Genomic DNA, 26,352 nt, shown 5'->3' with positions numbered 1-26,352 from the left:
TGGAGAATGAGATGGCTGGATGGCATCACCGACTCTGTGGACGTGAGTTTGAGTGAACTCCGGGAGTTGGTGATGGACAGGGAGGCCTGGCGTGCTGTGATTCATGGGGTCGCGGAGAGTCGGACACGACTGAGCAACTGAACTGAACTGAACTTACATAAGGCTCTAATTTTCTGAAAGGTGTTTATCACAGTAGTGGTATTATGAGTGATGAATCATTTTTCTACCCTTTGAACCATGTGATATTTTATTTATTTTTGAACATTTTAAGGACATTTTACTACATTCACCTGAAAACAATATTTTTTAAAAATATATGACTTAACAATAAATGGTTTTCTGTGGTGCTCAAGACATAATTAAATTGTTATTGTGCACAGACCCTTACCTTTCATTTAGATCCATCACACGGAGCATATGGAAGGATTAAAACTTCATGAAATGTCATACAATCACACATTATTTTATCAGTTATGTACTGAAGAAAGAGCAATAATAGATGGGCCAAGCTAGATTTTATTTTCAAGGGAAATAATCAGAGACACAAGCAAAGATGTTGAAACAAAGATGTTTGTCACTGAAAGATTTTCAATAACACATTGTGATAATAACAATGGCTAATAATAATTGATTGCTGTAACTAAATGATGTTGCATAGAAATACTCTGCAGCTGTTCAATGTCCTGATATCATGTCAGTCAGTGAAGTTGCTCAGTGGTGTCCAACTCTTTGCAATCCCATGGACTGTAGGCTACCAGGCTCCTCCATCCATGGAATTTTCCAGGCAAGAGTACTGGAGTGGGTTGCCATTTCCTTCTCCAGGGGATCTTCCCGACCCGGGGATTGAACCCAGGTCTCCCGCATTGCGGGCAGACGCTTTACCGTCTGAGCTACCTGGGAAGTATTTCATTATATTTGATACGAAAAGAGATTCTGCTATTTTGCTTACATGACTAAAGGAGTTGAAAATACGGTAGGCGGCTCACACGTCCGCCTGCAATGCGGGAGACCTGGATTCTTTCCCTGGGTTGCACAGATCCCTCCCCCGGAGGAGGGCATGGCAGCCCACTCCAGAATTCTTGCATGGAGACTCCCCATAGACAGAGGGCCTGGTGAGCTACAGTCCATGGGGCCGCAAAGAGTCGAAAAGGACAGAGAGACTAAACAGAGCACATCTGGGATGCAGTATGTGTAAAGTGGTGGTTACAGGTATGCATGTGCAGAGGAAAAACTGTTGTTCTTGGTTCACTGATTACACATAAGCTGGAGACGAGAATTCTTTTTTTTTTTTTTTTTGGTCAATCTGGATTTTCAGGTTTTTCTACAATGAATATATCACCTTAACAGTACCTAAGCAGGCGAGCTCCACCTGCAGCATTTTCCACAGTCTTGGCAAAGGCAAACAGGAAAGAAGGAAGAAGGGAAGGAAAGGAGGGAGGAAATGAAAGCGGGAGAGAAGGAAGGAGGGCAGGGAGAAAGGGGGCTGTTCTAAATTCTGCTTTCCTTGAGCAGCTCACTGCATGTTGCGCTTGGGTCTGGCAGGGCCAGATGTCTAGGAGCTCAGTGATCACAAAGGGCTGGAAGGCCCCTGCAAGTTCTTCAGAATTGCTCAAAGAAGAAGACTGTTTCCAAAAGTTTCCTTCTCTGAGTGAAATAATGAGCGGCAGGTGTTTCTGGAAGCTTAAGGTGGTATGAAATCACTCTGGAAATCCTGCTCCTCCCGAGACTGAGGCAGTTTCAGGGGCCCCTCCCTAGGGATCATTAAAAGGGCTGAGGCAACCTTGGAGGAGCAGGCAGACAGCACGGGCTCAGTCAGGAGAGAGGAGTGTTCCGAGGTGTCTCCTGGGGAACTGGGCCTCGCCTCTCCTGACCCCAGACCTAGAATTCCCCTGCTCCTTGGGGGCTCTTCCCATGCCAGGGCAGAGGGTCGAGGGGGGAGGCGGGGAGGGCTCAGGGGGCCCAGGTCCCCTGCAGCTCGGCCTCCATTTCCACCTAAGATTTTCTGTTATCTCAAAATAGGAGAGTCTACACGTCGGGAAGCTCAAGATGGTCCTGAGTGGGGCGCTGTGCTTCCGGTGAGTATCTGAGCCTCTGATTGGCTCATGTCCAGTGGGAAGGGGTGCGAGTTCCGGGTAGACCTGTTGTCCAGTCTTTCCCCTGAGGGGATGCTTGGGATTGCCTACAGTGGGGGTGACTGGAAAGGTTTGAACAGGCACCTACCTCCTTACCTTTAGACCATCTCTTCCAGCCTCTCCAGATTGGGGCAGGCTTCCCTCTTGGGGGTTACCTGATGAGAAAAGAGCTGTGGCCTCGTCCATCGTAATGAGAAAGGCAGTTAGGAGCTTGGATCCCTACTGTTACCTACCATCCCCTCCTCCCTCCCCCCTCAGCCACCGCCCCCATCCCCACCCTCCAATGAGGTGAAGTGAAGTCAATTCAGACACTACTTCTGTACTGCCCTTTGGGACAAAATAGCATTAGCAAAACTCTTCTGTCAGTCTGTCTGTCCACTAGCCTGTGCTGAATCAGGCACTCCACTCTGGACTTGGAACAGTGAATGAGCAGACTCTTGTTCTCACCGAGTTCAGGGTCTAGTATAGCTTGCCCACCAAGAGAAGGCAGTCTTACGAGTGGCTTTATACAGTGGTGCTCTTCGGTCAAGGAAATGTGGAAAATAGGCTTTCTAGGTCCCCTTCGAAGAGGATTGTAGCACAACTCAGCATATTAGTTACTTTGAAGTAGAGATTTCTTTGTGTTTAGGCAACATATAGCCAATTTGTATATAGCATACTTTTTTTCCCATATGACATCTGGAAGAACCCCCTTCAGAATACATCTTTCACCTCACAGGCTGTCAGAAAATCAGCTGAGATTGTACATGTGAATTAAATTTGAAAAGCAAAATGAAAGAATTTTAAATGTAAAGAAATCCTTCACATAGTAGAGACTATATAGCCAAGTGGAATTATTAATAAATGCACCAAGCAGAAGAAGAAAAGGTAGAAGTTGATCAAGGCACATTTCAACCTTGAAAAGGCCTGAACAGCATCTATCACATCTTAGTTTAGCAATGAGGAGACTCAGACCCAGAGAGAGTAAACCTTTTGTCTATTGTGATGATGGTGGCAGAGCCAGGGTGAGAACCCAGGACTCTGATCCACAGTTTAGTTTCCTTTCCAACATGGCACATGAAAGAGTCTGGTTAGTGTAGAAAAGATTACAGAGGGTGAAGGAGAAAATCCAAGACTCAGATGGGAGGCTGTGGTGTTGTCCGTGATAGGCATGCGCCCCCAGGGATGGGAGAGAAGGCTGTGCCATTACTTCCAGCTCAGTGGGAAGAGAGGGCGATAGTGCCTGAGGTTGGGGGAGTCTTGAGAGCCCAGGTAAGCTGGAGCAACCCCACCCCTAACTGAGTGTCATCCTGTCCTGATATTTCAGAATGAAGGATGCAGCATTGAAGGTGCTTTACCTGCATGATAATCAGCTTCTAGCCGGAGGCCTACAAGCGGGGAAGGTCATTAAAGGTTGGTGGCCAAAACCTGAACCTACTTCCCTAGGTCTCTATATGCTCAGAGGGAGGGGTTTGAAGAGGGCTTAAAAACACTGCCACAAACCTACAGACCCGACACAGTAGATAGGGCATCAAAAAACCAGGCTCTGAGCAAGGACAAATGAAATACCACACTTTCCAGAATGGCTCCATGCACCGGAAGCTTCTATATAGAGGTGGGATTCTTTTCCAAGATGGCTGTTTTGTCATTTCCTCGGTAGGTGTAGCTGCATCCAACATCCCTTTTCCTGGTGGCCCTTGCTGAGGACAGCACTAATGCAGGCTGTCTAAATCTTTACTCCCATGTGAGAGGGGGTTTCTGCCTCTTTACTCTGGGTCCCCTTGGCTCTCTGAGGGTCCTTGGTCACTCAGAGTGGTGGGACTTAGAGGGGCAGGTGGCACCATCTGGCTTTGTGCTCACAGCGTGACCGGGCCTGCTCACTAAGCAGCACAAACCTGGAACACTCTTACCAGGTGTTAGGGCTAGGTAGAGCTCTCTGTGAGGTTGTGTGTATGTGTGTGTATGAGAGAGAGAGATGGAGGAATTATACAGAGAGGAATGAGACCTTTTTCTGATCTCAGGACTCTCACAGGAGGGTAGAAAGATGTCCAAATAACTCTAATTGGTAGTTTTATCAAGACAGTTTACAGAAAAGTCTGGAGGGTCAAGGGGCATTGAAAGAGGTGATCAAATTTCCCTTGGGGTTTGGAGACTTGGAGTTTTGACCCCGGACAAGGGAGTGGATGCGAGGGTGGAAGATAGTATCCTATGTGTCTTGACGTTCACTGGACCACCTTAGGAGACCACCCTTCCCTAGGTAACAGCTGCTCCCTTTCTGTCCAGCCTGGGGGAAAGGTGTCTGATACAGCCCATAGTTGGGGAGAGAGAGGAAAGGCAGTCAAGGTTCCCGCATCCCCTTCCTTCCTCTAGGTGAGGAGATCAGCGTTGTCCCCAATCGGTCTCTGGATGCCAAGCTTTCTCCAGTCATCCTGGGCGTCCAGGGTGGGAGCCAGTGCCTGTCGTGTGGTACAGGGCAGGAACCAACCCTGAAACTAGAGGTGGGTCCTGTCGGGGCAGCCTCACCACTCTCTGGCTTCACTAAGTCAAAGATGCTGCTGCTGCTGCTGCTGTGGCTGGGGCAACTGTCCCTCGTAGCGTTCTGTTGATCGCGGCTCTGCCTTCTTATGTTCCCCCGCTTGCTCCTGTCCCTCACCTGTCGTGCCCTCTGTCCGCAGCCAGTGAACATCATGGAGCTCTACCACAGTGCCGAGAAGTCTAAGAAATTCACCTTCTACCGGCGGGACATGGGGCTCACCTCCCGTTTTGAGTCGGCTGCCTACCCAGGCTGGTTTCTTTGCACGGTGCCTGAAGCTGACCAGCCTCTGCAGATCACCCAACTCCCAGAGGACACCAGCTGGGACGACCCCATCACCGACTTCTACTTCCAGCAATGTGACTAGGGCAGTGTGTCTCCAGGGCTCCCTGGCAGGCCAGCTCTGGCAGGGGCTGGAGGGGTAGGAGGACACCCATGGCGATCACTCTGCCTCTGCTCTCATGGCCCCCACTTTTGAGGGCTGGGCATACTGCCAGTCTTCCTGTACTTGTTTCCCAGTTTGGGTAAATCCTTCTGAGATTTGGGGCTTTATACAGTTTCCTCTTCTGCTGATTGGCACTACTGGTGTGAATCCTTGAAAAAGCCCCATGAAATAAACCTCTAATGAGTCAGGGTCAGGGGAGTGGTGGGAACCTTCCATGCTTTGTGATAAAGTACCTGGTAGCTGTTAGCCCCACAGGGCAGCACATCTCTAGTTGAGCCTATCAGGGCCACCAGCTGGCCACATGAGGTCCCCACTGTGCAGAAGAGGGAGAGTGTTCATAGAGTTGAGGACTCAGCCCCCGCCCCTTCTCTTTAAATCAGCCTCCATCATATGCTGCCTTTTCCATCTCTACCTTCATGTTTCAGCCATGGATGGGAGAGGGTGGTGGTGTCTGAGGAAGTGGCTCCAACTCAGAGGATGGAAGGTGGGCATGTCATACCTTTTGAAATCCAAGGTACGATTAAAACCCAAGAGACTGATGTCTCTTCACACGGAAAGATGCTCATGACATATTGAGCGAGAAGAATGAGTTACAAAGTAGCATATCTTGTAATTGCAATTTAATGAAAAAAAAAACCTATTTATATATATTTCTGTATAGAAACAAAAGTCTGAAAGAGTTGACTTCCATTTTAGCAATGTCAGGGTAATGCTATTAGAGGTGATTTTTCTTTCCTTCTTTTTATTTATCTGTATTTTCTAATTGTTCTACAATGAAGCTGGAGTGACTGATGATCCCCAGTTGCCTGGTATTCATGCCCCACCCCTGTGCTCCCTCCCACATTGAACCACAGTTGTTTCCATGACCAATAGAACAGAACAGAAGTGATGTTATGTAGCTTGTGAGATTAAGTTATAAAAGACACTGTGGCTTCTATCTTGGTCTGTTTCTTTGTTCACTTGCTCTGGGGGAAGCCACCTGCTATGTGTGAGCAGCCATATAACGAGCCCCAGTGGCAGAAAATGAAGGCTCCTGACAACGGCCACACAAGTGAACTCGACAGTAGCTCCACCTCCAGCCCAGCTAGGCCTTCAAGTGATGCGCCTCTGCTTGACTGTAACCTAGTGTGAGACTGAAGCCGAATCAGCCAGCTAAGCTCCTTAGGAACGCTGAGAAAATAAGTGTTCCTGCTTTATGTTGTTAAGGTTTGCAGTCAGGTCACTTGTTACCCAGCAATACATGACTAGTATGGAGGGGAAGAGAAATAAATCATTTATTTTATTATGATTGTAATTTTCTAGAGTACTTTTATTGTCCTGCTCAAAATGAACACCAGTCCCTTTATTTCCCCAAATATGAAACTAAAAAGCTGATCAGGGACGTCCCTCATGGTCCAGTGGTTAAGAATCTGCTTTGCATTTCAGGGGACATGATCCCTGGTTGGAGAACTAAGATCCCACATGCTGCAGAGAAACTAAGCCCCTGGGTCGCAATTACCGGAGCCCAAGTGACACAACTAGAGAGTCTGTGTACTGCAATGGAAGATTCCATGTGATATAACAAAATCCCGAGTGTGGCAACTAAGACCCGACACAGCTGAGTAAAATAAATATATATATCTTTAAAGCTGATCATACTAAATTGGTTGAATATTCTGTTTCTACAAAGTTTAGATCTTTCTCAACTACCTTTGCACCTTCAGACGCATGGGCCAGAGGCTGTGACTCCAGGGTCCCTGCCTAAATCGTGGGGGAATCACAGCAAAAGCCGGAGGAGGGGTCCAAATGGTAGTTCCATGTGTCCCCTGTGCACCTCACCAGTCAGACCAGCCTGGCAGGCTCAGCTGCAGCTGAAGGATCAGTGAGGGAGAGGCCAGGCCGGAGGGTCTGGCTCCAGAGACCTCAGTAGCTCCAGCCCAGAAGCAGCATAAGGCCTCAGGCAGCAGACAGCAAGCTGCTACCACAGGCCTCTCAGGGCTGCTGAGAACAGACTTGGTTCACACTGTCTGTCCACACTCCCAGAAAAGGTCTCATATCGTCACCTCCTCCCAGGAGCCCTTGCCGAGTTGAGATCCGTGGTCATCAGCTCTGACAGTGCTTTGTGCTCACCTGTACGCTAACTCCCCCTCCTTGTAATAAGTTGACTTGGGATCTGAGGCTTCTGAGATCACCTGAAGGTAAAGTCTGTCCCGGCTTGTTTCCAAGCACCTTGTGTAATGTTTGGCAAATTATTGGAAACCAGAGAGTGTCAAATGTGGAGACTATTCCTCCACCCAGAGTATTCTTTCACCCTCTTCTGCCTGTCAAAATGGACCCACCCTGCAGGGAGCAGCTGAAATTCTACCTCATTCTTGAAGCTTTTTCCAGCTTCAAGTGTGATTGCTGTTATCACTTGTAGGCTGATAGAATTCAAAAGGGCTTTAGCAGGGATGAGCTGACAGGAGTAGTTGAAAGAGGAGGAATTATATAAAGGGCTGAAGCCCTTTCAATTCTAGGAATTTATCTTTCTACTCAAGGAGGTTCTCTCTTCTATTGTCTTTAGTATTCCCTGGGCTCAGAGATTAGAGAGTCTGGTCTTTTCAAATGTTTATGACCTAGCTCCCCAGTCAGACTGTGAAGCTACTTAATAACAGGGACCAGGTCTTACATGCATCTGTTACAGGTCTTTGTGAATGCTCATAGCACTCATTGGTTGTCTGGTATAATACTCCGTGCTTTGACCTTTTCCATTGAGGGGACAAGAGTTTGGGAGAAGGGGTGAAGAATGACTATTGGCCTCAGAACACAGAAGTCTGTTTCCACCTCTGCCCATCTTTTTTCATTGCTCACTCTGCAGACATCTGGGTATAGGACTGACCTCTCCCATGTCCTCATTGAGCCCTTTATGGAACTTTGCAAATGACCCATGAGGGAGAATTACAATAAAGCAGTTGGTCCCCAGAGAATACCATGCCTCAGTGTCTCTGCCCCTTGTAAGTGGGTGGATGGATGGGTAGACATTCTGATGGACTGATGGATGGGGGGATGGATGAGGGGATGGATGGGGGGATGGGTAGATGTACTGATGGTTGGATGAATGAATAGGTAGATGAACTGATGGATTGATGAATACATGGATGGATGGACAGATGGGTGGCTAGATGGACTGAATTAAGCAATATCAATCAGAGGCCCAGGTGTTCTTCACCCCTGTCCTGCTTACACTGTGTCATAAGCCCTTGTAGTTTAGGGCACAGGGCACCTGCTCAATCCCAGGATAAATCTAAGGTCAATGTCTTCTGACTATAGTGGATTTCTTTAGACATTGATCTCATCAAGCTGGTACCAGCTAATAGAGCCTGTTGAAAAACAAAGACGTCCCTTTTGTCTTTCCCAACAGGGACTATTCACAGTATCATCAACCCCCATTCTCACATTGCCTTGATGGCCACAGCCTGGCTACAGACAAAAATCTGTCCTTAGGCCCTTCAGACAATACTCACTCTTGCCTCTTCTGCCTCCCTAAGGTTAGATGGAGCCCCATGGGCACCAAAGGGAAGGTGATATGATGTCTGACCCTGGCATCATTTATATGGCTGCCAAAACCACCAACATCAGTATCAATGATAGTAGCTTTGGCCAGGGTCCCAGCACTTGGCTTCTGCAAAGGCTTTATGTGTGACTCTCTACCCTTTCACAAACATTTATTAATGTTCCCACCTTCTTATTATCAAGACTATGCCAAAGACCTTGTGAAATCCCAACGCCTTTCTTCCCCATCCTGGAGCCAATTATAAACATTGCTACAGGCTGATCCACCCTAATCAGGCAATATAAACTTAGTGTAGACAGCCTGGAGAAATCAGTTGGAGATTCCAGGCACCCAGGATCTGCAGGTCAGTGGTGGAAGGCAGTGTTCTCTCTTTTTCTCTTTTCTTCTCCTTATGTCAATAACTCTGATTGGCCACTTCCCTTTAATTCCTCCTGGCAAGCTCTCTGGTTAGCAATGTAGCCCCTACATAGATATCAAAGGATGCTAAATAAGTCTAGGGACACATAAAAGAATTTGAGGAGAAGGTATAGCTAAGTCATGTCAAGGTTTTTAAATGTTTCGGACAACATATTTTGAATAAATTTTAAAATACTTTTTAATTTACTTGGCTGCATTGGGGTCTTCCGTTGCAGCACACAGGATCTTTTGTTGTGGCACACGGACTCTGTAGTTGTGGCTCAAGTGATTAGTTGTTCTGCACCTTGTGGGACCTTAGTTCCCTGATTTGGATCAAACCCGTGTCCCCTGCATTGAAAGGCAGATTGTTAATCACTGTACCATCAGGGAAGTCCTCAAGGAGCACGGATTTTAGAAACTAATTTCAGAAGAAATCATTTAGGCCAGTGGTACCGAGCAATGTTTGATGAATTTTGATTTTCTTTAGGGATGCCCCAGTGCCTTTGGAGGCTGGGGCAGTGTAATTAATTTTTATTTTTAATTTTTAAAAGTTAAAAAAATTAAATTTTATTGTTGATTTACAGGCTTCCCTGGTGGCTTAGCAGGTAAAGAATCTACCTGCAATGCAGGAGACATGGGTTTGATCCCTGGGTCATGAAGATCCCCTGGAGGAGGGCTTGGCAACCCACTCTGGAATTCTTGCCTGGGCAATCCCGTGGACAGAGGAACTTGGAAGGCTACAGTCCATAGGGTCGCAAAGAGTCAGTCAGACATGACTAAAGTGACTGAGTATGTGTGCCCGCATGCATAGTTGGTTTACATTGTTGTGTTAGTTTTTGCTATGGAGCAAAGTGAATCAGTTATATATGTATGCATGCATGCTAAGTGGCTTCAGTCATGTCCGACTCTGTGCAACCCTATGGACAGCAGCCCACCAGGCTTCTCTGTCCACAGGATTCTCTAGGCAAGAATAGTGGAGTGGGTTGCCCTTCCCTTCTCCCACATTTCCCTACTGCAGCTGCTGCTGCTGCTGCTGCTAAGTCACTTCAGTCGTGTCCGACTCTGTGTGACCCCATAGACGGAAGCCCACCAGGCTCCCCCGTCCCTGGGGTTCTCCAGGCAAGAACACTGGAGTGGGTTGCCATTGCCTTCTCCAATGTGTGAAAGTGAAAAGTGAAAGTGAAGTCGCTCAGTCGTGTCCGACCCTTAGCGACCCCACGGACTGCAGCCCACCAGGCTCCTCCATCCCTGGGATTCTCTAGGCAAGAGTACTGGAGTGGCTTGCCATTGCCTTCTCTGCACATTTCCCTAAGGGGGAGAAATTTCCCAGCCACCCAAGACCAGGCCCTGGCCTCGCCAGCCAGTCAGCACCTTGTACAAGTGAGTGAGACCTGTTTCATAAGACATTTCTTTCAACTCAGGAGGCACCAAAGAATTGGGGTCATCAGCTTGGCATGCTGAGAGAAACATCAGGCTCCCCTTATCTCCGACAGGTAGCCAGGGAGGCAAGGGCCAAGGCAAAGTCCATTCTTTACTGGCATCCACACAGAAACGCCCTTGTTATTTAGAACAATCGGTTTCCGATGTAAAAACCTGTGGGCTTATTGCATCTACCCCACTGATGGTTTATCTTTTTCTTTCCATCAGACCTGCCATGAGGGCATGGTTTGTTAATTAATTTCTTTATTTCCAAGGATCTCAGACTCACAGATCCTTCTAGGTGTACAGAGAGAATATTTATACACAGTGAAAGCGAAAGTCGCTCAGTCTTGTCCGACTCTTTGCAACTCCATGGACTGTAACCCACCAGGCTCCTCTGTCCATGGAATTCTCCAGGCAGGAATACTGGAGGGGGTAGCCATTCCCTTAGTTGCTGTTTAGTTTCTCAGTCATGTCCAACTCTTTGAGACTCCATAGACTTAGCCTACCAGCCTTCTCTGTCCATAGAACTTCCTAGGCAAGAAAACTGCAGTGGGTTGCCATTTTCTTCCCCAGATATACAAATATATACACTCCTTTTTCAGATTCTTTTTCCGTTTAGGTCATTATAGAATATTGTGTAGAGCTCCCTGTGCTATACAATAGGGTCTTATTAGTTATCTATTTTATACGGAGTGTTTGGTTACCAAGGGGGAAGGTGTAGTGAGGGATAAATTGGGAACTTGAGATTGACATACACACCCAGTGCTTGCTTCAGTGGTCAATGCTAACTGTGTTCCCATATCTCCATTTCTTTCTGATTCTGCTAAGCAGGTACCTTTTATCCATCTAATTTCCCTTAGGTTTCCATGAAAACTTTTCTTTGAAATTTAAAATAGTTTTGAAAAATACTGATCTTGCCCAGCCTCTCATTCTAATGATAAGAAATTGGAGGCCTAGGGACAAAAAGGGACTTTCCAAGGTGGCAAAACAAACTTGTAATAGAGTTAATTCTAGAACCAACCTTCCATTTGAATCTGCAGTGTGTGTTTCTATGTCCTACTTGTAAGCATGGATGTATCTCAGTTGGGGCAGGTGGAGAGAGCTACAAGTTTTGTTTTGCAGCCTAAAGAGCCTGTTCAATTTAAAAAGGGAAATAAATGTCTACATATAAAACAATAAATAGCACAATGAAACTTAATGGGAGTTCAGAGTAGGATTGCAATGGTAAAGAAAATAGGCTTTAAACACTGAGTTATAGAATCACTGATAGTTTGATCTGGAAAGAATTTTAATAACCACATACTCTAATTCCATGATTTATAGATGCTGAAACTGAAGATTGGAGATTAAGTGACATGACTTTGTAAGTCTGAGCTGATAATTAACTTGGCAGAACTAGATACTCAACTATAGATAATAATACCATGTTCAGTGACCTTAATGACAAAAGATCTGAGATGAGATGGGGTGACTTTGGAGGTAGGGAAATCAAATATAACTTTAAAAATACCTATAAGAAAAATAAGAAAGAAGTCCCATTGCCTGGGAGGTGGTTTAGTGTTCACGGAGAAGTGAGATACACCTAGAAAAGGGTATCACACAATGGGAAACCACTGTAGACTAGAGTGGGGTGAGGATGTGATGAAAACAGAACTTAGAATACAAGTCCAGAAGTCTCAGATAGGTTGGGCTGTACTGAAGGTGGAGAAACCAGGAATACAGGCACAATTCTAATGGCTCTGAAGAAAACAAAGGTTATATTTTAAAGGCATAATTTATTGGAACTTGTTGATAAATCTGTCATTGAGTCAAGAAAGTAGGAGAAATTGTTAACAGTTCTCAGGTTTTGATCTCACTGTCTAGAGGAATATTATGGCAGCAAGAGAAATGATACTGGGAGGGATGAATGGACTTGGAGGAGGAGAAGATGAATTTGACCTTAGATGCATTTGGTTGAGAATGATGGCAGGATATCCAGAGGGTGGTATCCTGGAGGCTGCTGGAGATAAAGGAGGATGATCAATCTGGGCTTGGGAGGCATCAGAGAAAGATGATCATTGCACCTGTGGAAATGGATGGATTGTAGCTCCACGGGATATGAAAGAAAAGTGCTTAGGATGTTGGCTTGTGAATTCAAGGTTTAGGGATGACCCCCACAAAAAAGGAAGAATCCACAATGGACCTGAGAAGCAGAGAATGGAGAGGTGTGAGTCAATATCAAGGGACCCAAGGGAGGCAGTTGCCAAAGATCTGACAAATCAAAAGAGCCATTGGGTTTGACTCTACAGAAGTTAATATTGGTCTTGGAGAGAACAGATTTGATGGAGACAGTATGTAGGAGGATGAAGGAGAGGGTGGGATCAGTGTGAGTGTGATGTGCAAAAGAGCTGGAGGAAGCCCAGGGATATTTTTGGTGATATTGGGTCCAGGACAGGTGAATTGATGAGAACTGAGATAGCCAAAGTTGGTGTCCAGAGAGGGCTATCGCCTAATGTCCACTGAAAGGTCACTTGGAGACAATTGGGAAGGGAAAGCTTTGGGGAGCATGTGGTATTTTGGGAAGGACTATCCAGATGCTCCACACCAGGAACCCAGGCTCTCTGATGAACTAGAAGCCGGCTTCTCATTCCTACTCACTTCTACACATCACAATCTATACCAAGACCCTAGGCAAGGGTTCTTGATTGGGGGGGGTATCTTTAGGAGAGACACAGCTTTGAGGCCAGGCCAGGAAAAGAGGCTTCTAGAGTCCCAGAAATCCTGCTGGACTGGACCATTCTTGAATTTCTGTTGGCTCTGAGGTGACATTGACCAAGATGGGGAGTCATCAGCCTATCTGTCTGGCCTCACGCTTTGCCCTCTACTTCGTCTGCCCCAGCCAGCCCTTGGCACAGTACCAGGCTGCCCATATTTCTGCTGCTCCAACCAAAGTTTCTCCAATAGTTTGGCTGAGAGTGAGTGCAGCATCAAGTGGGTTTGCAACAAGGCCATACTGCTGTCAGCCTATAAGGGCTGGGAGACCGTCTGTCTTTGATACTTAAAGTGTCATCCAGCATTTATACCATTTGGTTGCATGTTTGAAATGCAGTTTTAGGTCACCCCACACCTAGGGAATCAGAATCTGTATTTTAACAAGAGCTGCAGATGATTTATATGTTCATTCAAGAGTGAGAAGAACTGAACTCGTGTACCATTTCCCCAGCCTGGTTGATCACTAAGTCACTTCAAGAAACTTCAGTACAGGAAATAGTACTTCTCAAGAGTCCTCCAGGTGATTCAATGGGCAGGCACATTCTGGAAAACTAATGACTTGGATTGAACACTTCATTTTTTCAAAAACTGAAACTTAGCATATACTTCCCCCATTCCAGTATTCTTGCCTTGAGAATTCCATGGACAGAGGAGACTGATGGGCTAGAGTCCATGGGGTGGCAAAGAGTCGGACGTTACTGAGCGACTTTCATTCATTCATTCACAAAGGAAATTCATATTCTTATAAAGAAAAATGTTGAACTGCTAAAATAAATAAAAATCACCCATAATCATGTTAGCCATAGATAAGCGCTGTAAAATATTGATCATCTTTGTTTCTATGTATGTAGGTAGATTTAAATGGAAACATAATGCACACATTATTTATAACCTACACTTTTCACTTTGTATTTTGAACATTTATGTATCATGTTTTCCCACAACATTGTCTTTCATGTACAATACTTTCTTATTTACCATAATTTTTGTTGCTGTTGAGTCGCTAAACTGTGTCCGACTCTTTCTGACCCCATGGACTGTAGCCTGCCTGTCTCCTCTGTCCATGGGATTTTCCAAGCAAGAACACTGGAATGGGTTGCCATTTCCTTCTCCAGGGGATTTTACCAACCCAGGGATTGAACCCATGTCTCCTGTATTCTAGGCAGATTCTTTATCATGGAGCCTCCACTTTCTTATTTACCATTTTTACCAGTCACCTATTATGGGAAGGTAGATTATTTTCAATTTCTTGCTATTATAAAATATGATGCCATGAACATCTTTATTATTAAATACTTGGGCAATTCATTATTTTTCCCTTAGAATACAGAAAACAGATGAAATTACAAAGTACACAGAATGCTTCAAGACCTTGATTCACGTCATCATCATCTATCCAGAATTTGTACTCCTGTTGGTGTCCCGTGATCCTTTGTCCTCACCAATGCTCAAACTCTCCCTGCAAAGCTGAGGGAGAGGAAATGACTTGTTCAAGGTGATCAAGTAGCAGGTCCTGTACTAAAAGGCACCTTGACTATAGCCATCCTTCTAACAGCCAGGCCAGGAGCTCAGGGAGGTTGAGATGGTTGGACGTCCTGCCATCTGCAGGACTTCCATCTTGTAGATTCCCAAAATGTTGCTCAGTATCACCCTCTTCCTCTCTGAGCCCTGCTTCTTTGTTTCTACCTTTCTCCCATTTCCTCTACATTTCTGCTTTCTTTCCTCTTCTCTTCTCTTCTCCTTCTTCCTTGGTGAGAGAATCAGATCTCTTCTTTAGCCTTAGCCCTAGCCATCCTTGTATTTACTTTTCTGGACTCTTCTCCAGCTCCTCCCAGCCTCATGTCCTGATTGGCTCTGGGTTTCTTTCAGTGCTGGATTCTAGAATGGCCTTTCTCAAAATGGTCATTTCAGGGAAAAGCTCTAGGGATAGAGGATCCAACTGGAAGGAACGGAGCTATGTGAAGCTCTGTGGTCTGGGATCTGTATAGAGGTCACTGGCTTCAGCTTTTGGACCATTTCTCCCCCAGAACACAAGTCTGTGTCTCACGCATGTGCTGTTTTCCATCTGGAATAGAACGGGGGAGTTTGGATAACCTCTGGTAGGTCACAGTCTTGGCAAAGCATCCCCCAGAACAATGCTCTCTAACTGCAGGGAGATCCTGCCCATTCCTGGTGCAGGCTGGAGGTTCTTCCTAGTAGTGCTGCCCAGAGGAAGTCAGGATGGTGTCTCTAAGGCCAGGCTGGGGAGTCGGACAGGGTCTAAGCCAGGTTCTTCCTCAAACTGTGAGGTTGAAGCCCACCCACCCCTGTCTAAGTCCCAGGGAATGTCTCTTGGCTGAACTCTTTGGGGGTACCTTCAATCTTGTTTCCCAGAGCTGGTCCCAGGGCACAGTCATGACTCACACCCCTGCCAGCTTGGCTAGATGTGTTCCTGGATGGCCTCAAAGGAGGACGATTCAGAGGGCCTGGAACTGGCTGGGCTGGGGGCACCTTGGTGGATTCTCAGAGGCCAGTGATAGACAAGTTCCTGGTGAGAACTTTCTGCCTTGTGATGGGGTGATTTGGGGCCCTTGGGGTATTTGTTCTCCAGGTCCACCACCCTCCTTTTTCTTTTCTTTTTTTTTTAAGTGCAGCTATTCTTTTTTAAAAATTTTAATTGAATTATAGTTGATTTACAATATTGTGTTAGGTTCAGGTGCCCAGAAAGTGATTCAGTTATACATTGATAGATGGATGGATAGATAGATGGATGGGCTTCCCCTGGTGGCTCAGTGGTGAAGAATCTGCCTGCTAAGCAGGAGACATGAATTTAATCCCTGAGTCAGGAAGATCCCCTGGAGGAGGAAATGGCAACCCACTTCAGTATTCTTGCCTGGGAAATCCCATGGACAGAGGAGCCTGGTGGACTACAGTTCATGGAGTCGCAAAGAGCCAGACAAGACGTAGTGAATAAACAGCAACAATAGCAACACTATATACGTACAATTCTCTATGCTATACAGTAGATCCTTATTAGTTATCTATTTTGTATATAGTTACGTGTATATTTTAATCCCCAACTCCTTATTTATGCCTCTCATTTCCCCTTTAGTAACCATAAGCTTGTTTTCTATGTTTGTGAATCTCTTTCTGTTTTGTAAATACATTCATTTGCATCATTTTTAAGATTCCACAGGTAAGCAATATTTTATATGATATTTGTCTTTCTCTGTCTGGCTTACTTCACTTAGTATGATAATCTCTAGGTCCATCCATGTTGCTGTCAATGTTATTATTTCATTCTTTTTTATGACAGGCTATGATTCCATTGTGTATATGTACATCTTCTTTGTCTATTCATACTCTGACAGCCCTTTTTCCTCCCCGCTCAGCAAGGACCAGTAACCCCTGCTTGCAAGAATGTGCTCCCTCCCCATGGCAAAATACTACATGTAAGTCTTCCTGGAGTCTACCTTTCCTAATTAGGGGTCTGGGGATGACAGAGGAAGAAGAAAAGAAGGCTGAGTCAGAGGGATGAAGTTCCCTCTCATCCAGAAAGCTCAAGTGCCCCATAATTAACGCACTTATCATAATCACAGGAGCTTTCTTCCCTGAGCTTCTGCAAGAAGCCAGCCATTCTACTGCCTTGCCTTCATCCTGAGAAATCTACAAGGAAGTGTTACTAAACCCATTTTATAGATTTGAAAACTGAGGCTCGAAAAGGTTATTAAGTACATTATGTCACACAGGCCTAGGATTCAGACTCACATTTACTGTACTGCTTCAGCCTCCTCTCTCTAAAAGCTCAGAGATAATTTCGAATCTCAATGATAGCATTTTTATATGTGAACCTCTGTGGTTTTTACTCCCATCTGGGCTTCTAACTCTTACTTTTCTCTCATTAGATATTTGAGTCTATACTTTTCATTTACCACTTTAGTATCTGTGTTTTTTGTTGTAAAGAATCTTGAGCCCTTCAAGGAATGAGTTTGGGCATAATAAAAATAAAATAGGGTTAACACCTGGGGTGCATTCCCTCAGCTTCTCCATGAGTGAGCATTCCTCACTCAATTGTGCCCGACTCTTTGTGATTGAGTCCCTCCCCGTGGACTGTAGCCCACCAGGCTCCTCTGTCCATGGAATTCTCCAGGCAGGAATACTTGGCGTGGGTAGCCATTCCATTCTTCAGGGGATCTTCTTGACCCAAGGATTGAACCAGGTCTCTTGCATTGGTAGGTGAGTCCTTTACCACTAATGCCACCTGGGAAGATTGTCTTCTCTGTGGCCCCATCCTCTCCTAGATACGGGGGATTGGTCCGGGCCTGCAGGAAGTTACAGCATGGCTAAGAAGGCAAGACACATGTGCATGGAGCCTGCAAATGACAAAACAGGATTTCAGCTCTCTAGGGTCTCTAGCCTGGGTTCTGTTCCTGAACTGAATGTGGCTGGCAGTTCCTAGTAGTTGAGGTTGGAGGGAGAAGGACAGCTGCCAAAACAAGTTCTTTTCAGATCTTCAATTTTATTATACAAGGGAACCTGCCTTAAACACATACAGTCATGAGCTCAGGGTATTATAATTAGCTGTTACTGAGAAAGAAGAATCCCCTAGAGGTGGTGGTGTTGGCCCAGAGGTTCTGCCCTTGAAGGTAAGGAGCATGCCCAGGCCTGAGAGCAACTGATGGCCATCTCTGAAACCAGCCAGCAATGGGTTAACCTTGTGGGCGTGGCTTTGATCTGCACAGACTCACCTTGGTTCGTTTTCAACCTCCCTGCACATGTTTACACTCCCACACTGATCATTAGAACCACTGCCAACCCCACTGCTAGTCATCAGGGCCCTGCTCTGACTCTCTGCTGACTATCTGTATTTGGTACACCCAAAGTGGCCTACTACCCGCCCCCGCACCCCCACACCTTACATACTTGCATACTGGAGGGCTGGAGGGTCAGGAAAACTCTGTACACCTCAGTGAGAAGACCCTGGCTCCTATCACTGCCCTGAGGGCCTGACAGGGGCCAAGCTTGGTAAAGACAGAGATGCAGTCTCTGAATAATGCCCAGGAGAACTTTCCTATAGCCTATGGCTAATCTGGTCTTGACCTACTTTTGGATGGAGTAGCATCCCTACTTCTCAGCTGCAGGATGTTAGGGCAGCCTAAGTGCGGGTTGGGAAAGAATTTCCAGACAAAGAGCATTTCAGAAGGGAATGAGTTTATTAAGAACAAAGAGCAGAGATAATGAGGACACTGTGAGTGCAGTGGGCTGACCTCCTGACAGACCAGGGAAAGATAGTTTTCGTGAGTTAATAGCTGATTCTTATAGCCTCAGGACAAAGATAATCCCTGCTGAAAGAATGGCGTTGGGTGATTGGTTGGGGTGTTATGGGGTGTTTACTGGAGCAGGCATCTTTGCTTAATTGGGAGTCAGAAAGCTTGTTAGCGATGATCAGGAGGGCTTTGGGGAATGGTTACAAAGAGGCTCAGTCAACTTTGCAGGTGATCTTGGTTCTAGGTTCCGCTTCTGTGGCCATGGTGCAAGGCCTCGCACCCGTGGCCTGGGGAAGGACTCAACACAGAAGAACTGCCAATGAGCAGGTCATTCAGAGCCTGGGATGGAAGGGCTGTGGGGCCTGGGGTGTCTGAAGGGGGTGGGCAATCAGCGTCGATTCCTGTTCCAGAATTAAGGATGCAGAGCAGAAGGCTCTATACATGAGAAATGGCCAGTTCCTGGTGGGAGATCCCGATGAAGACAACTGTCATCCAGGTAAGCATCTGGGGCCTTGACCTCCTAGGACTCACACAAACTCCAACCAGGCTCTCCTTCCCTTTCTGTCTCCAGTGACAGTGAGAACTGAGGCAGGGAGAGCTCTCCCAGTGAGGGATCAAGGCCCTGATGGGAGTCCCAGCCTGCATGCAGGGGCCAGGTCAGCTGTGCCCTGGCCCAGTTCCTTCCTGCCCAAGCTTTAGCTCGCTTAAGAGCTTGCAATCTGGGGTCCCCTCATCACCTGGGTCTCTTCTCTTCTTCCCTCCCAGAGACCATCTGCATACTCCCCAACAGAGGCCTGGAACGCACCAAGTTCCCCATCTTCTTGGGGGTCCAGGGAGGTAGCCGTTGCCTGGCATGTGTGGAGACAGGGGAGGGGCCTTCCCTGCAGCTGGAGGTGAGCAATCGCACCCTGTGCTGGGGGCCCCTACAGACTTCCAGGGTGCTCTGGCATCTCTCTGCCCATCTGTGGTCCAGCAAGTTCCACACATCCCGCTTATTTGGATTTCCACCATCTCCCTCTGCACCCAGTGCCCAGACCCTTCCCACTAGAACCTGAAGAGGGAATTTCCCTGGAGAAAGACTCACCTTTTGGTTCCCTCGTTGGCCAAGCCCCAGAAGCCTCGAGGGCTGACAGTCGGCTGCCCCATCCAGCCTCCTCTGCCTTGCCCCCACAGGATGTGAACATCGAGGACCTGTACAAGGGCGGAGAGGAGACCACCCGCTTCACCTTCTTCCAGAGAAGCTCAGGGCCCGCTTTCAGGCTCGAGGCCGCTGCCTGGCCTGGCTGGTTCCTCTCTGGCTCCTCTGAACCTCAGCAGCCCATGCGACTTACCAAGGAGAGTGAGCCCTCAGCCCGCACTGAATTCTACTTTGAACAGAGTCGGTAGGGAGGCAGGAAGCTGGGTTCTGGCCTGGTGCTCCCAAACCAAGCTCATCCTACTAAGGGTTGAGCAGAATAATGGCCCCCTCAAAGAACCCCACATCCTGATCTCCAGAACCTGTGAATATGTTACCTTACCTGGCAAAAAAGGGACTCTGCAAATGTGATTAAGTGAAGGCCAATCCATCCTGGGTTATCCCAGTGGACCCTTCATGATTAATCATCAGGGTCCTCATATGAGGGAGGCAGGAGAGTGAGAGTCAGAAAGAGAATGGAAGATGCAATGCTGCTAACTTTGAAGACAGAGGAAGGGACTGTGAGCCAATAAATGCAGGTGGTTCCGAGAAGCTGGAAAAGGGCAGGGGATGCATTCTCCCCTATAGCTTCTGGAAGAAACACAGCCCTACCGACTTGATTTTAGTCCAGTTAAGCCCATTTCAGACTTCTGACTTCCAGAATTGTAAAATAATAAATGTGTCTTGTTCTAAGCCATTACGTTTGCGGTAATTTGTTACAGCAGCTGTAGGACACTAACACAGGGCCTTCATGGGCCTCTATGTGAAGCATTTAATGCCAAGGGACTGGGTGATTTGGTGAGTCCTTCTGGGAAGCCTGATCATGGTTTCTTCTCCGGTTCCTCTGCTCTGGAGCTTCTAGAAATAACCAAGAAGCTCCAGGCAGAATCCAACTCCCTTCCTCTGTCTATGGATAATGCCTTGGGCTGCTAACATTCTCAGTTTTGTTAATAGTTCAGGTCACAATTTTTCTATCAGATACTTCACAATGAATCAGTCTCCTAACTGATGGACCAGTACCGTTGATTGTCTGCTAGTTTTGATGTGTGAGGACCAAAGGGAACAATTATGAGGAGGCAGTGGGTTTGGACTGAGTTTAAGGTTACCGTGGAACTGATGAGTTGAGTTGACTGGTTATAGTTGGGAAACAGAGATGGATCTCACCTGAGAGTTTGTAGTTGGAACTGTTACACATCCTTGGAGCCCTCTCCATTACGTAGAGGACCCATGGTTAGGCTCAAGTTAGAGCAGGGAGCCTGTTGTATCAAGGCTCAGAGGAGTGGGCTGCTGGTACTCATCTCGTTTCATACAACCACTCAGCATCTGGCCAACCTGTACTGTGAGCCAGGACATTTAAGAAGAGTGTGTCTCAGAGACTTCCCTGGTGGTGCTGTGGATAAGAATCCGCCTGCCAATGCAGGGGACAAAGGTTCTATCCCTGCTCCAGGAAGATCCCACATGCCACAGAGCAACTAAGCCCGTTTGCTGCGACTACTGAGCCCATGCTCTGAAGCCCACAAGCCACGACCTCTGAGCTTGTGTGCAGCAACTTCTGAAGCCCGTGGGCCTTAGAGCGCACATGCCACAACTACTGAGGCCTGTGCACCTAGCTTGTGTTCCACAACAAGAGAAGCCACCACAATGAGAAGCATGAGAACCGTAATGAAGTGCGCTGCTCACTGCAACTAGAGAAAGCCCGCACAAAGCAACAAAGACCTGTCTTCACCCCCACAATGATCCTGCAAGGCAAGTATTCTTACCCACATTTGGCAGGTAAAGAGACTGGACTAACAGAAGTGACATACTTAACTTGCTGAAGGTCACATAGGCTGTACATGTACACCTGGTCTGTTTGACCCCAACCTTGTTCCTCAAATTTTTATTCCACTCATATTCTAGGAGCAACAAAACTAAGTTTCCTTGGAGCTGCTAACTGAGTGGGAGAAACACTAAACAAGCAAATACACAAGAAAACAGACAAGGGCAATTTGCGTGAAAGAGGGTGAGGGCAGTAGATATTCAATAGTAACATTAAAGAGGGCGGTCAGGGGAGGTGACTCTGACTTTCGGGAGGAGGTGACATTTGAGCTGATGCTGAAGGATAGGAGGCAGTGGGAGTAGGAAGGGATGCAGAGAGAAATAGCAAACACACAGCCCTGAGACAGAAGGAGCTCAGTGTGTCCAAATAGTAGTGGAAGGCTGGTGGGGGGGGGCTGCATCCTGGAGAGGGTTAGGAGATGGACAAGACCAGCAGGGGACTGGATCATGGTGGGGATCTTGAAGGCAAACAAGTGTTTTCACTTATTTTTAAGTGCCAAGGGATGCTATGGGAAAATTTTAAGCAGAAGAAAGACATGCCAGGCTTTGTGGCCCTAATAAATTTAGGTTCTTTTCCTGCATGTTCCTCATCACTTGTCACCTGGCTATCATATCATAACTATATATTTTTAAATTAATTAGTTATTTTATAGTTTGGGTGTAGTGGGCCTTCACTGCTGCACGAGGGCTTTCTCTATTTGTGCTTAGTGGGGGCTGCTCTTGTGGTGGTGCGCAGGCTTCTCATTGCAGTGGCTTCTTTTGTTGCAGAACATGGGCTGTAGGTGCACGAGCTTCAGAAGTTGTTGCATATGGGCTCGGTAGTTTTGACTCTAGAGCACAGGCTCAGTAGTTGTGGCACACGGGCATAGTTGCTCTGTGGCATGTGAGAGCTTCCTGAATCAGGGGTCAAAGTAGTGTCCTTGTATTGCAAGGCGGATTCTTAACCACTAGGCCACCAGGGAAGCCCCATAACTATGTATTTATGTGCTGGGACTGCTCTGTGCTTTTTAAGGGCGTGTTCTGTTCAATTATAGGCTTCCCAGGTGGTGGTAGTGGTAAAGAACCAGCTTGCCAATGCAGGAGACATAAGGGATGTGGGTTCATCCCTGGGTTGGGAAAATCCCCTGGAGGAGGGCATGGCAACCCACTCCAGTATTCTTGCCTGGAGAATTCCATGGACAGAAGAGCCCAGAAGGCTACAGTTCATGGGGTTGCACAGAGTCAGACATGACTGAAGGGACTTAGCATGCACGCAAGCACTCTGTTCAATTTGGGTCACTGGTGCCCAGAGTAGGTGCTGGTACATCAAAGGCACTAAGTGCAGTCTTGAATTAATGAGTGGATGATCACTTGGTTCTTCTTGGAGCTTTGGGATATAGCGTGAGGACAACTGGCCGCAAGGTGGACACCACGCAGTATGGACGTATAGCTGGCAGAAAGGGCTAGACAGGCCTACAAAACGAAACAGCGTTTTTTCTGGGCCTCAGAGAAAAAGTAGTTTCCAGGCAGAGAATGTGGGGATAGGTATTTCTAAGCAGAGGGAGTAACTTGGGAAGGGGTGATGGAGGAGTTCCCAGCACACTGAGGGTGTGGATGAATCATCCATGTGCAGGGACCCAAGGCTTATGGCTGGGGAGTTGCCAAGAAATTAAGATGGGAAGACAGGTGGGGCCAGATTATGGATGCCTGGTGAAGGAGGAGACCTGGAGGAAACATCCAAGTATTTTAAGTAGGACCCAGATTTCAAGTCTGGGACCCTGAGATAAGCCCTGGACCAACTGGGCTGTTACTAGGTCTTCTGCTCTCTCAGCTTCCTCTTTGCTCTGCCTCTCACCCCTCCCACCCCCTGCCTTCTGTTTGGCCCTGTCCTGGCATCAGCTTTGATGCTGTGGTCCCCTGCTTCATCTTCCCATACCAGCTCCTCTCCTTCACCAGTGATAATAACTCAACTTGACCCAGCTTGGAACAGGGCCAAGGAGTGGGAATTGCTTGGGTATGCCTGGGTGGGTGGCGGGCACAGTTCACAAGAGAAGGGCCAGCAAAGATGACTTGGATCATATTCTCTATTTAAGTAAAAAACATTTGGAATGTCTAATATATGTCAACGCAGTGTCAGTGCCTGGAAGAGGAAGAAGATATAAGAGGTTTAGAAGACATGGCCGCTATGCTTTAAAGATGAAGAGACCAGGCATTATGAATAAAAGCCAGCATCCACTGACTGCTTCCTATGGAATGAATAGAAAACACTCCAAACAGCACTCAGGGAACCTTGGGTTGAAATAATGACGGGGTGTTCTGGCCCTGGGGATTTAAGAGTAAGAAATGGAAGCAGCTTCTGACAGACATATTGGGATGCCAGGAATATATTCTTCGCCCTGCCCCAAGTATTGTCTCTGAAATTCTTCTTCCTTCCTGGTGACCACGCCAAAGGCTTCATTCCACAACCAGCCCATCAGAGCTGTTATTATGCAAATTCCTGGGAGAGGCACACTTGAGGTCTTATCCACCACTGACATCTCAGAATGAACTGAACTGGTAGGTCCGGAGCCAGAAACTAGTAAACAGGTGATTAGAACACAGTGTGGTAACCTCTCATTCAGGTAGCACCAGGGAGCTGGGCTACCGTATGGTCCCATCCCAAGAGGTCAGGGAAGGATTTAAGGGAGGTGACGCATGCATGAGAGCCAGCCAAGTGAGTGGCAGGAGGAGCTGTGGCAGACACAGGTTTGAAGGAAGTCCTGAGTGCATCTGTGCGTGTTAGTGCATGAATCTATGCATATGTACCTACCCGTGTGCACGTGTGTATGGTGTGCGTGTATGCATGCGTGAATCTGTGTCTGTTTGTGTGCATATGTATGCTGTATATGTGTGTCAACAGAAAGTTCCAGACATAGGCAGTGGCTTATGCTTAGAGGACTTTGTCTTTATTCTGAGAAGCTCTGAAGAGACTTTATACAAGAGGATGATGTGTTCAGGGTCTCCTATAACTTGTATGTCCAAAGTCACATGAACTGAAAACAATGTCACACTTCCTTCATGACCCAAATGTTCACTTTGGGATTCCATGCCCACCCTAAAGTCACTGTATTACTGTAGCCCCTGCAAAACAAATGCTGATGATATCACACACTCCATAGGGTATATAATACATGGAAGTCTGGGGAAGCCTAAACCCAAATTTAGGGAGGAAAAAGTAGAAGTGAAGAGGAAAACTCTAATGGAAACCAAATTTTCTTGAATGCTATTGGGTCCACTCACCTGTGCATAGTGAAGCCAATTTACTGACACCAGGTTGTGGTGAAGGCAAGTGTAGTGTTTACTGCAGGCACCCAGCAAGGAGTCCAGGTAACTAATGCTCAAAAGGCCCACTTTCAATGGTTTTCAGGGAAAGATTTTTAAAGACAGGGTGAGGGAGAGCATCCCGGGATCCTCCAACATTCTTCTGATCGGTTGGTGGTGAGATAACCAGGAATCAACATCATCAACCTTCTGTTCCAACCAGTCTGGGGTTTATGTGCTTGTAGGGAGCACGTACAGTTAATTTTTACCTGGTGAGGGTTTCAGTATCTGCTAAACAGCTCAAAGGACATGAGTCAGAATATTATCTATAACCCTTAGTGCAGTGAAGTCGCTCAGTCGTGCCCTACTCTTTGCGACCCCATGGACTATAGCCTACCAGGCTCCTCAGTCCATGGAATTTTCCAGGCAAGAGTACTGAAGAGGGTTGTCATTTCCTTCTCCCGGGATCTTCCCTACCCAGGGATTGAACCTGGGTCTCCCACATTGCAGGCCAATGCTTTACCATCTGAGCCACCAAGAAAGCCCAGGGAAGAAAAGCCCTTAAGGAGAAATTAATTGTCCTTAACTTCATTTAATGGCTAAAGTATTATTATTTTGTCATGGTTCACTGTTTTCCTTTATTTTTGCATTTTTTCACTTCTCTGATTAAATTTATTCTTTGGACCCTGGGGATGACCTGTGAGGCTCAAGTTTTTCTATAAACAAGAGGCAGGCAGAGGACATGTGAGGTTTGTCCAGGGAAAGCCCCTATGGGGTACTGGTTGGTAACAGGATTTTGCTACAGTATACAACCATTTCTTAAGTGAGCATGTCAGAACTTAACATGATGAGCATAGATAGAAAAACTAATGTCTTAGAAACACTGGCATTTGAGTTATTGTACTGTATTCCCTGGTGGCTCAGATGGTAAAGAATCTGCCTGTGATGCAGGAGACCTGGGTTCAATCCTTGGGTCGGGAATATCCTCTGGAGAAGGGACTGCACTATTCTTGCCTGGAGAATTCCATGGACAGAAGAACCTGGTGGGCTACAGTTCATGGGGTCACAAAGAGTCGGACACGATTGAGTGACTAACACTTTCACACTTTCCAGGTGGATTTTACATTTGTGTAATTAAAAGAGTTTGTTAGTGATTTGACCAAAACAAAAAATCTATCTATCCCCAATGTAAATTCCAATCTCTGCCTGTTCAATAGGCACAATCTCTGAGCAAATCCGGGATCCACATCCCATAAGCCTATTTTGAGGCCCAGAACTTGCAGTGTGGTCTCTGGGCTGCAGGTGGCGACAAAGATCAATTTCCTGCGGTGCTTTTTGGGTGCGGAGCTGGGTGAGCAATTCTGTCCCCTACACTTGAACAAATTACCCTTTGGCGATTGTATTCTTAAGTCCAATGTGTTCTAAGTTCAACAAAGTTAGCCTAGATACCCAACTAATACCGTACTGTAATAAGTTGATAATAATTTTCATACAAAGAATACATAAAAGACAGACACAAAAAATAAAACATTTTAAACCTTACAGTACAGCACCTTGAAAAGTACTCTAATACAGTTAACAGATAACATGTAGAGGCTAGCATTGAATGAACAGGCAGGAAGAGTTAGTGACTGGAGGAGGGAGA

The 26,352-nt window shown here is 46.6% G+C and overlaps 2 protein-coding genes across 5 annotated transcripts; both read left to right on the top strand.

Annotated features, from left to right (window-relative positions):
- Positions 1 to 1,778: 1,778 nt before the first annotated feature.
- On the top strand, positions 1,779 to 6,734 carry IL36RN (interleukin 36 receptor antagonist). Of its 2 annotated transcripts, XR_008682544.2 has the most exons (6): positions 1,779 to 1,835; positions 2,020 to 2,075; positions 3,439 to 3,524; positions 4,482 to 4,609; positions 4,787 to 5,065; positions 6,515 to 6,734. XR_008682544.2 is itself a non-coding variant. In XM_055400957.2 (5 exons), the coding sequence occupies exons 2-5, from the start codon at positions 2,047 to 2,049 to the stop codon at positions 5,009 to 5,011; spliced, it is 468 nt and encodes a 155-aa protein (XP_055256932.1). In that variant the 5' UTR covers positions 1,779 to 1,835; positions 2,020 to 2,046; the 3' UTR covers positions 5,012 to 6,383. The 2 variants fall into 2 exon arrangements, 1 of the variants encoding a protein (XP_055256932.1); XM_055400957.2 differs by lacking the exon at positions 6,515 to 6,734 and having other exon boundaries at positions 4,787 to 6,383.
- Positions 6,735 to 8,918: 2,184 nt separating this feature from the next.
- Positions 8,919 to 20,298, top strand: IL38 (interleukin 38). 3 transcript variants are annotated; one of them, XM_055400958.2, is made up of 5 exons: positions 8,919 to 8,964; positions 16,562 to 16,621; positions 18,847 to 18,932; positions 19,202 to 19,329; positions 19,610 to 20,298. In XM_055400958.2, the coding sequence occupies exons 2-5, from the start codon at positions 16,590 to 16,592 to the stop codon at positions 19,820 to 19,822; spliced, it is 459 nt and encodes a 152-aa protein (XP_055256933.1). In that variant the 5' UTR covers positions 8,919 to 8,964; positions 16,562 to 16,589; the 3' UTR covers positions 19,823 to 20,298. The 3 variants fall into 3 exon arrangements, with proteins under 3 accessions (XP_055256933.1, XP_055256935.1, XP_055256937.1); XM_055400960.2 differs by lacking the exon at positions 8,919 to 8,964 and adding an exon at positions 11,750 to 11,802; XM_055400962.2 differs by lacking the exons at positions 8,919 to 8,964; positions 16,562 to 16,621 and adding an exon at positions 17,626 to 18,763.
- Positions 20,299 to 26,352: the final 6,054 nt, after the last annotated feature.

Source organism: Moschus berezovskii, chromosome 11 (assembly GCF_049115385.1).
Source record: "Moschus berezovskii isolate FMDL1 chromosome 11, NW_MosBer_1.0, whole genome shotgun sequence".
NCBI classification, from domain to species: Eukaryota; Metazoa; Chordata; class Mammalia; order Artiodactyla; family Moschidae; genus Moschus; species Moschus berezovskii.
Note: the sequence above shows the minus strand (reverse complement) of the source record. Positions and strands in the feature narration are given on the sequence as shown.

Coding starts and splice junctions, on each gene's coding strand:
- IL36RN (XM_055400957.2), top strand. CDS start 2,047: ATGGTCCTGAGTGGGGCGCTGTGCTTCCG. Junction 3,525..4,481: donor AGCGGGGAAGGTCATTAAAG/GTTGGTGGCCAA, acceptor TCCTTCCTCTAG/GTGAGGAGATCAGCGTTGTC. Junction 4,610..4,786: donor AACCAACCCTGAAACTAGAG/GTGGGTCCTGTC, acceptor CTCTGTCCGCAG/CCAGTGAACATCATGGAGCT.
- IL38 (XM_055400958.2), top strand. CDS start 16,590: ATGTGCTCCCTCCCCATGGCAAAATACTACAT. Junction 16,622..18,846: donor CCCATGGCAAAATACTACAT/GTAAGTCTTCCT, acceptor TTCCTGTTCCAG/AATTAAGGATGCAGAGCAGA. Junction 18,933..19,201: donor TGAAGACAACTGTCATCCAG/GTAAGCATCTGG, acceptor CTTCCCTCCCAG/AGACCATCTGCATACTCCCC.